Source organism: Lycium barbarum, chromosome 7 (assembly GCF_019175385.1).
Source record: "Lycium barbarum isolate Lr01 chromosome 7, ASM1917538v2, whole genome shotgun sequence".
NCBI lineage: Eukaryota > Viridiplantae > Streptophyta > Magnoliopsida > Solanales > Solanaceae > Lycium > Lycium barbarum.
This window is the reverse complement of record NC_083343.1, coordinates 95200535-95211445: the sequence shown is the minus strand read 5'-3', so window position 1 is coordinate 95211445 and position 10911 is coordinate 95200535. Positions and strand designations below refer to the sequence as shown.

Here is a 10911-nt window from a genome sequence, read left to right as displayed (position 1 = left end):
GATGATCATGACTACTTCATAATGGAATCGGGGGTTCTCGACCTTACGTCACCCCAATAGAGTCGTAGCTTTTACTTGAGTTCTTATACATGCTTTATGATAAGTATATAATGATGAGATTACACCGTGCCTACATAGCCGAGCAGACACTGCTAAGGCGGGCGGCATATACACCATGTCTAGATGGCATGGGTAGACACCACTAGTGGGCGGGTTGAGATGTTTACCTCGGACACAGGAGGCCCGAACGAGGGCTAATGATGATCACACCGCACCTATATGGTCGGGTAGTTACATACATATATGCTTACATGACATGATGTTGTTCATTATATGAGTTAGCATGCATGACTCCGCCTTAAGAGGCAACCAGTTACAGGATACCCCTTTATCTTATATTCTTGCATCTCTTTATCATGTTATTGTGTATGCCTTACATACTCAGTACATTAGTAGTACTGACGTCCTTGTCCTTCTATGGATGATGTGTTCATGCCCACAGGTAGGCAGGGAGGCGGGCCAGATTCTTAAGAGCTACTCAGCAGATTCACAGGAGCACTCTACTACTCCGGATGTGCCATTGGCTGATACATTCTTTTGTGTACATATTTGGGCACGACGGGGTCCTATCTCGTCCTTAAGTCTCAGTACTCCAGTAGAGGCTCGTAGACACGTATGCGTGGGTAGTAGTTGTCTCATAAATACATCAGTGTACATATTTGTATATCATTTTTGCAGTCGTGAGGGTTATATATATATATATATATATGTATTGCCTTGGAGATTATGTGTATCCAGGATGGGTATGATGATTAGCATAATGAGTGGTGCTCGGTAGTCAGCTCCGAGTACCCGTCATAGCCCCTAGTCGGGTCGTGACACATGCCCTGAGCCATGGCTGCTTGTACAGTGATTGGCTTTTTGGGTGTGAGAGAAATTTGTTGTGCTGTCTGTGCTATCACGGGCGTTAGAATAAAGGTTGTGAACCTCGATGTGGCTTTCGTGGCTCCTGGCGCTGGGACCAAAACCTTGAAATTGGGGTGATCCTGGAGTGTGAGAGAGGCTACTGTGTGTTCCAAGGATTCGATTGCTCTAGGGATCAATGCTTTGCATGCTTCCCGATCCTCATTCCTCTCAATCATATGGACTCTATTGTTTCCATGATTAGGTAATGGATTCGTGTTCACATTAGGAGCTACGGTTTCCAAAATGATTTCCCTCTTGTCGATCAGATCTTGATTTTGTGCTTGAGATTTATACAGTCCTCTGTGCTGTGCCCATTTCCTCCTGAATGATCGGCACAAGTCTGATCAGCCCTGTAAAATCTGTTCCCCGGCTGAACTAGCTTCGGGGGGACCTTCTAAATCAATCTTGTGGCCAATAGCCTTTCGAAGAGCCGAGCCCTAGGCTCGAGGCACGTTGTGAATTTTCTTACTGGCCTCTTCGCAAAAGCAGGATGTGGAGCATTGTATGTTAGGGGTGGTGGTTGATTTTGGTAATTCTAAGGTGATTGATATGCTTGCGGTGGGTTATTTAGTAATAGGCAGTAATTTTGTTGAGGTGGTGCTTGGTAAGTGGGAGCGGACACGCGGACACTAGGCGGGGCTATGGAAGCCGGTACAGTGGTAGTGAAGCTTGGTTGTGCATAATACACAGGTGTTGGATTATAGGCAGGTACGGAGTAGTTTATAACAGGCGTAGTTATGTGGGAACATTGCGGTTCTATTGGGCTTGGCTTTGGAATATGGGATATGCTTGCCACGTCCTCTTTCTTCTTACGGAAGATTCCTGCAGTAGCTTGTCTAGATGCCTTGTTAAAGACACTAACTATTTTCCCGGATTTGAGACCATCTTCTATAGCCTCTCCCATTTTGACTAATTCAGCAAATGGTCTTCCAGCTATGGACAGCATTCTGTCGTAGAAATCAGGCTCCTGGCATCTGATAAACGCAGAGACTAACTCTCCTTCACACATTAGTAGCTGCACACGGGCTGCCTCGGGCCTCCACCTGCTGGCAAACTCCCCATAGTTTTCTGTTGATTTCTGCTTGACCTTTTCAAGGTAATAGCAGTCTGGTACTGTTTCGACATTAAAGCGAAATATTTCCATGAAGAATTTTGCCATGTCCTCCCAGGTGTGCCATTGACACATATCTCGAGTTGCGAACCATTGAACAGTTTCTCCGGTCAAGCTATGACTAAATAGTCACATGATTAGAGGTTCATTTTTCTTTACTCCGACCAATTGGTTGCAGTAGGACCGGAGGTGCGCTTTGGGGTTCCCTATCCCATTGAACATCTCAAATTTTGAGATTTTAAGAAATCAAAAGGCCCCTTTCTTTTGTATACATATATATGTATACTAAGTGTATACATGTACATGCACACCTCGTGTATACATATATGTATACTTGGTATATATTTAATTATAGATAAAATTAGGACATAATTATTTTATAAAAATAGTTTAAAATTGGCCAGATTGTGTTAGTGGGCCTAAAATTGTGAATCCCTAATGGATTCTGATCCAACTAATTACTTCAATTATAGCGAAATCTGGCCTTAATTGATTTTAATTTAGCTGGTTATTTCAATTATGGCCATATTTGGCCTGATTAGCAGGTTTAAAAATTAAATTGCATTAATGACCTTGATTAATTAAGTCAATGAATTTGGTTATTTCAATCAAGGCCATTAAAAGGCTAATTTTACAAAATTGACCAGTTTTCTTGAACCATGAATTGGTCAAATTAATTGTGTCCATAACAAAATAAATTAAATAATTTTAAACATCAATTTGCAATAAGGACCACTTAATTAACTAATTAAAACATTTATAGAAAATTATAAATAAATTTTGACAAATCCCACAATTAAGCAGAATTAAAGATTAAAGGGTGAAATGGTAAATTATTTAAATTACTCAAACTCCATGGATTAAAGGAAATAAAGTATTTGCCAATTTTGATTTTTGACAGTTTAACAATGAAACAATGATTATTATATTTTTAAAACAAAATGCCCTTTTTTCTTTGATTAAATCAAATAAGTATCTTTTAAATGTCATAGAAAATACCAATTAATTTCTAAACAACTTTGTGATGTCATGAGAGACCTTTCACCAATTTAAAGGAGCAAAATATTGTTCTGAGCAATTTTATAAAAATTATTTAAACTCTTTAAGGTGCATGGCTTATTTTATTTATTTTCCAAGAACTCTGAGCAATTAAAGTAAATTATGAGAGGTCAAAAATTAGGTGTCAACAACTGGGACTTCAAGTTGAGGAGGAAGTAGCAACAATACAGGTTGTCCAACTTGTCCACTACATTGAGGAAAATGTCAACAGTGTGAATATTCATGTTAACTGCCCATAGGGCTGGGCATAAAACACCGAAAACCCAATTACCGAATCGAACCGGGGATTTCGATAATTCGGTATTCGGTATTTCTGTTTTCGGATCGGTTTTCGGTAATAAACTTTAAAAAAATCGGTATTCGGTTTCGGTATTCGGTATGCAATAAAAATACCATTCGGTAATTCGATATTACCGAATACCGAAATACATACTAAATAAAGGCCCATTAATTTAGTCCAGCCCAATCCTAATCCCATTGCAATAGCAATTACCCATTGCCATCAGTTCAGTCCATTACCTAAAATCCTTAATATTTCATTCCCTACTCCCAGCGTCAATAACAATTAGCAATTAGCAATTATCAATTAGCAATTAGCAATCCTTCTCTAGACCAATATCAGTTGCATATTGGATAAATTTGTCGCATGTAGTCTGCAATTCTAAATCACGTTTTATATGTTGCAAAATGATACTCGTAATAATGTTATTACTTTTTGAGTTTCATTGCAAATCAGTAGTTTACTTCTTGAATACATCATATTGATGAAAGAAACTAAGTTCATTAGGCTGGTTCTGTTTTTGCACAACTAAGTTGACATATTACTTTCTCGACTAAAATTTGTGTATATGAAGGCTTCAACCTAATCAATTTCTTGTTTGATACCTTAAGCAGTGAAGTTCTTGTGATGTAATACAGTGGACTTCGACTTCAATATGGTATTACCGAATACCGTACCGAATCGAAGTTTGATTTACCGATTACCGAATTACCGAACCGAAGGTTGAAAGTTCGGTATTTAGTATCTATTTTCAATTACCGATTATCGAATTACCGATCCCGAACTTCAAAAATACCGAACCGAATACCAAATGCTCACCCCTAACTGCCCATGTGGTAGGCAATATGAAGTGGTAAACAAAGGCAATTCGATTTTTCAAGAACTTTGATAGTGAGTGTGTTTGTTGAGTGTTTTATATTTCCGTGAATAAATTAGATTCTTTTTTCCAATATTATTAAAAGATTAATTTAATTTGTAGGTTCTTCAAACATAAACAGAGAGACAAAAATGGATAGAATGACCATTTCATATCGGTTTATCCGTTTGCCTAGTGGACAAGAATTAAGCACTCACATGCATGAAATATATTAGGCACCAACCATGCATTGCCAACTGAAACTCTTATTTCTTGAAATTTCCTTTTCAATAGCCTATTCGTCTTGTTTCTCTTTCCATCACCTTCCCTCAATAAGAATATCTTCCTTTCATATTTAGAAGTCAAAGCGCCCGTGGCATAATCATCGTAAGTTGTACAAGAGCATTAGCATTTTCTTAAGAGTCAATCAAGCATTGCAACTTTAATTTCTTTATTCTTTTTTTCATCATGAAAAGTATTGAGCAAAGCTCGTTGAAATGTTAATCAACCATCCAATTACAGATATTCTTCTTCGTTTTGAACGAGTAGCATTGACATCAATTACAGTTTGAACCAGCATGTGAGAATTGGTAGTTGCATGCATGCCATTGTTTTTACATTGACAATAAATACTTGTTTTGGTCAATTACATTATTTATTTCAAGGGTTATTGCGTTTGAACGCATGAGTCAACTTTAATTAATGATAAGAGGTATCTAGTCATTGTGATTCGATTTGTTGGTACTGATATTTCTATCCAAAATAGTTTAGATTCTTTTTCCCACATGTTTGGTCATTGATGCTAAGCTCATCTCCATTACATCACTAAACACTATGTGTGGTGGTAGGCATGAATGCTGTAGGCCTGTTTTACTTTAAAAACGGCATGTGTTCCTATCACTGGGCCCAAACATAAAAGTGTAACGTTTGATTTCTGAACTTCGTGTGTCGTTCAATATGGCTTCCATCCAAATATTAATCGTTTTTTTTTTTTTGACAAAAATATTAATTGTTACAACAAATTTAATTTATTTAAAATTTATGCTTTTAAAAAACGTTAAGTATGTATTTTTTTCCCCCGGTTTATCTTTGATGTTTCAATTATTAGAGTCTATATATAAGGGAAATGTTTGAGGAAAGATGAAAAATAATCAAATGAAAACTCTCTTATGATTAAGCTGTTCCATATTTTTCTCAAGATGTATTCAAGAGTAAGAGAGTACAGTTTGACTTTCTATTAGGGAGGTTTTGATGTGTAGAATATTATGTTGCAAATATAATTAAGTAAATAAAAATGTGTTTTCTAATAGCTTAAGCTTTTAATGAGATAGTCATCCACTTTCACATAATAAACAATTCCAGTGTTTTATTATTTCTTTTTTGAATAACTACAATTTTGTTTTTCCCCTTGGTAGATTCGAAAGAGATCGAGTTTGCGTTGGTGGGAGGGTGTTCGTGGAAAACGTTGGACAAAAGAACCAATAATTAGTTTAGTACGCGCATAACATTTATTAACTATACATATATAGGTATAATTTTGTTAGTATATAAAAGGAAGGGAGAGGCTAATAAGACAAAAAAAAAGGGGGGGGGGGGGGGGGGGGGAAATGGAGTCATCACCAAAGACACCAGACAGCAAAGGAGCAGCAGCAGGAAGTGCAACAAAATCGTTGATGGACAATCTTTTGGGTCTTTTAAGGATCAAAATAAAGAAAGGAGTTAATCTTGCTGTTCGTGATGTTCGTACCAGTGATCCTTATTGTGTCGTCAAGATGGGTAAAAAACAGGTTTGTCTCTTTCTTAATATCCTCCTCCACATATATTTTAATTTAAATTTTTGATAAGATAATATAAATTTCTAGTACCTGTCAATGCACCTTCCAGATGTTTTAAGGGTTGTTCTTGCTATATAAAAAATCCGTGATTAATAATAGCTAACTTACTTCAGAAATTGCTGATGAAATCACTTACTGAATTTCAAAAAAGAAATAAAAATAATTAGGGATAAATAAATTTTAATTGGTATTTAAAATATTCGATTCAGGCTTATCTCTTTCTTCTCTCCTCCACATATAATAGCTAACTTACTTCAGAAATTTCTGATGAATTCACTTGAAATCACTTACTGAATTTCAAAAAAGAAATAAAAATAATTAGGGATATTATGTGATTTATTTGTATTCTAAATAAATTTTAATTGGTATTTAAAACATTCGATTCAGGCTTATCTCTTTCTGCTCTCCTCCACATATACTTTAATTTAATTTTTAGATTAGATAATATTATGAATTTCTAGAACCTTTTAATGCACCTTCTAGATGTTTCGAATAACATGTCCCCAAATACCTGCCTGCCTCATGAGTGACAAAATCAAGAATTTCTCTTAGATTTAATACATTATATACATATAAATTAATTTAATCTATATAAACGGTATAATTTTACGACAAAAAATATCAACTGATCTAGCTCCGCCCTTTCTATAGCCTTGCTGCGACACCTGTTTTCCTAGTGAAAGTATGTGCTATTTACTCCTCAAAATTTTGTAGAAGGGATAATTAAGTATCCTTTGCCACAAATTAATGACATATTTGACCAGCTTAAGGGTGCTAAGTACTTCTCAAAAGTCGAATTGAGTTTAGGGTATTATCAACTGAAGATAATTTTCTTGATTTCATCTTCTAATTAATTGCAATAGCTAGGAATAATATTATTGTTCTTGATGAGTTGATTCTATTTTTGCTGTATAAAAACTATCCCCGTAATATTCGTAATTCAGGTTCAGTTAAAGTTCTAAAGCTTTGAGAATCAAGGATTTAAAAATAACTATTACTCCCTCCGTCCCATATTAGTTCTTCAGAATCAATTTGACTAATCTTCGGGGTTAAATTAAATTAGATTAATCCAATATTTTAAAATTATAATTTAGATATTTAAATACTGCACGAAAAATACTATAAGTTGCAATTTTTCCCATATCAATATAGTGAAAAAATATATCTTAAAACGCTAGTCAAAGTTCATGTAGCTTGACTCTTAAAAGGGAAAATGTGACAACCAATATGGGACGAATGGGAGTATTTGAACTAAGGAAAAATCATGGAAATCCAACATCAGGCTCTTCTTTAAGTCATGGCTTTGGCTAATTTTTAAATATTTCGTCAGTACATTCATTAAATTTATTGCTCTAACTCAAAGTTTTGACTTGCATACGTTATAATTTAAATGCAGAAACTGAAGACGCGAGTTATAAAGAAGGATATCAATCCTGAGTGGAATGAAGATTTGACCCTTTCTGTTTCTGATCCCAATCTTCCTATTAAGCTGGTAATTTTTCTTCCTTCATTTAACATAATAAGTGTGGGAATACGTGTTAGATTTGGAAAAACTTTAATTTCGAAGAACCCCTAAATTGCCCTGAAAGATAAGAATAGCATACACAAATAAGGATTAATTAAAAAAAAACACAACTCAAAAGCAATACGAAGGCAGAACTAGACTTTTTTTTTTTTTTTTTTTTTTTGTTTTTTATGGAAACGGCATATGCCTTTTCAATTGAGATGGAACGACGCTTTGATTCAAAGTCGTGTCCAAAGCTTCAGGTAGATTATTTTTCGATGCAATTTCTATTGGTAAAATTTCATTTGTCGATTCTTGAATGTCTTTCATGGTAGAATATTCATGAGGGACTTTCTTTGATTTCGCTCATTGGATACTTTATTCACTAGTTTTAGGATGAAATGTGCCGAAAACAGTAGAATGGATATAGAAGATTCATATATGCTGATCTCAACTATTTGTAGTTGATGTGTAATTTGACTGCGATAATCACATTGTTGGACTTCTAAAACATAATAGCCGGTAAATGGATATGGTATGTATATTAAGTATAAATATACATAAAATATACAATAGTATACATGTAATATATGTAAATATACATACAATATACATATCCATGTATAGATTTTGTATATTTTGGCTAACTTCCATAATTAAAATTTGGCCGATGGCCAAAAATGAAAAAATCCGTTGACTTATTATCTCTGCTGGCAGACTGTTTACGATCACGACACGTTCAGCATGGATGACAAAATGGGAGATGCAGAGTTTGACATCAAACCATTTGTAGAGGCTTTGAAAATGAACTTAGATGGCCTCCCATCCGGCACTGTGATTACAAGAGTACTGCCATGCAGGACAAACTGCCTTGCCGAAGAGAGTCGAGTCGTATGGCAAGATGGTAAAGCTGTGCAAGATATGATACTAAGGTTGAGAAATGTTGAATGTGGAGAAGTTGAACTCCAGCTTCAGTGGATTGAACTTCCTGGCAGTAAGATTGTGTAGATTAGCTTGTTGTCTATAGCAATTGCAAACTGGTTTCTGAATCCTACAACTCTATGGTTTGTGGGATTTGATAATGAAGTTTGATATATAAAAGACCTTTTCACTTAAGGTTTGTAGCTTAGTGGAGGTTTAAATGTTTTCTTTTTAGTCATGTAATTCACTGGAATTACTTATGTTATATACCCTGTAATAAAGATGATACCCTTTTTCTTGCTTCAGAAATTTGCATACTTTTTTTTTCTTGTGTGTGTGAGCATGAGTTCAATGTTAATAGTATATATATTACCTTTTTGAATATACTATCATTGAACATATATTATCCATAGAAGAGCAAATAGTTCTAGCATTGATAAACGGCTGATCCACTTCCTAACTCCGTTAAATTGCTTTGGCTATTTCATCATTTGTGCTATTTAGTAGGCGTTTGGCCATAGATTTCAAATATTTTTCACTTTATGTGAAATTTATTGAGTTGGAATTGAAGATGAAATTGTGTTTGCTTACACCTTTTGCAAAACAGAGAAAAGTGCACTTTATTTGGAATTTATGAAGATGGAGTTGGAAAATAGGTTTGGAGCACTTTTTCAAAGAGAAATTGACATAAATAGTCGCCCAACAAAATAATAACCTAAATGTATATTAATATTAATGTATAATATACATAAAAGATACATTTTTGATACACAATAGTGTATATTTGGCTAGCGAATGTAATTATTTTATACTGACAGGCCAAAACAGTAACTTTCCATTCTCAAATTTGAATCAAACTCCAAGTTAGATTTGATATTTTTATAACAAAGCACTAATTTTGAAACAAAATAAAAATTATCCCGGAAAACAAGTGAATATTTTTCTTGGCCAAGCTGCTCCTGATCAAAACTTATTCACACTCAGTATTAGTATTAAACTAGTCGGAATTGGGCATATGCATTTCTATCAAGGCTTATCATTGAGCTCCGACTCATATGATACTAAATAGTAATTTTTACTTGGCGTAGCTTACTATGTTACATATTTATGGAACATAACAATATTTTTTAATAATTAAGTTTAGTAGCTATAATATTATATTTTTACAACTTATAGCTACCCACTTTTCTACCAATTAACTTACCACTCCCCACACCCCTATTTTTTAGCTGCACACTTTCTCTCTCCCCCCTTTTCCTAAATATACACGTTTCTAACTCCCCATCTCCCCTAAATTTCGTGCTTTTCAAATCAGTTTCTGATTTCTTTCACTTCCTTTTTTTACTCTGTATTAACTGCTCATTAATTTCAACCTTTTACCCTCAAAATTCAACTCTATTTCCTAAAATATGTAAGATTCTCCGTTATTTTTGCGTTTTAAACGACAAATATATATTTGAATTCATCTGTTGAAATATCGAATTCAAGTTGAGTTCATAATTGAGGTAACAACGTTTTCACTGCAACTTCTTTTTTTTCTGAAATTTTGAAAAATATATGAAAAATATATCTGAAATATAGTCAACAGAAACCAGAATAAGTAATATTGAACATATTAATCAAAATATAATTAAAAAATATAGCCAAAATATAGTCATAATTGAGTTCATAATTGAGGTAGCAACGTTTTCACTGCAACTTTTTTTTTCTGAAATTTTTCTAAATATAGTCAAAATATATGAAAAATATATCTTAAATATAGTCAACAGAAACCAGAATAAGCAATATTGAACATAATAATCAAAATACAATTAAAAATATAGCCAAAATATAGATGAAAAACAACTAAAAAGTTCAGAAAATATAAAAAATAAAAAAGTTGCAATTACATGGTGAAACGTGTAATTCAGTTGATGAACAAATCAAGCTTTGTATGATTTATGGAACATTAAAAAGAGATTTTTTTTTAATTATATTTTGGGGAAAAATATGAAGAGAGTTTTTGAATTCAAATTTTATGTGAATGATTAGATATTGAATGAGATATGTGATTAGATATGGAAGAGAATAAGATTTGCGTGATTTATGGAACATTAAAAACAGATTTCTGTTTAGTTTGAAAAAGATTTTTTTTCCTTAAATAGAGGCATTATTTGCTCAACAGTTCCGTGTATTTAATCTATATTTTGGCTATATTTATGCGACGCGTCCAGGACCTAAATATAGAAAAAAAACCAGCTACAAATTGTAAATAATAAACTTATATTTATAGCTTGTTAAAAGCAGCTAAAAGGTATAAATGTTGGGCTAACTTGCCATAAGACCTTATTTTGGGTCAAGACCAAGAATTGGGTGCAAAATAGACCAAGAATTGCGAGT

At 33.9% G+C, this 10911-nt stretch overlaps 1 protein-coding gene across 2 annotated transcripts; it reads left to right on the top strand.

Moving 5' to 3' along the window:
• Nucleotides 1-4545: 4545 nt before the first annotated feature.
• On the top strand, nucleotides 4546-8863 carry LOC132603587 (protein C2-DOMAIN ABA-RELATED 4-like). Of its 2 annotated transcripts, XM_060316713.1 has the most exons (4): nucleotides 4546-4659; nucleotides 5688-6059; nucleotides 7504-7599; nucleotides 8329-8863. In XM_060316713.1, the coding sequence occupies exons 2-4, from the start codon at nucleotides 5880-5882 to the stop codon at nucleotides 8617-8619; spliced, it is 567 nt and encodes a 188-aa protein (XP_060172696.1). In that variant the 5' UTR covers nucleotides 4546-4659; nucleotides 5688-5879; the 3' UTR covers nucleotides 8620-8863. The 2 variants fall into 2 exon arrangements, with proteins under 2 accessions (XP_060172696.1, XP_060172695.1); XM_060316712.1 differs by lacking the exon at nucleotides 4546-4659 and having other exon boundaries at nucleotides 5649-6059.
• The last annotated feature ends 2048 nt before the right edge of the window (nucleotides 8864-10911 follow it).

Bases quoted from the DNA above. Each gene is read 5' to 3' on its own strand.
- LOC132603587 (XM_060316713.1), top strand. From the start codon at position 5,880: ATGGAGTCATCACCAAAGACACCAGACAGCAAAGGAGCAGCAGCAGGA. The intron at 6,060-7,503 runs GTTTGTCTCTTT...ATTTAAATGCAG, and splicing joins TCAAGATGGGTAAAAAACAG to AAACTGAAGACGCGAGTTAT. The intron at 7,600-8,328 runs GTAATTTTTCTT...CTCTGCTGGCAG, and splicing joins CCAATCTTCCTATTAAGCTG to ACTGTTTACGATCACGACAC.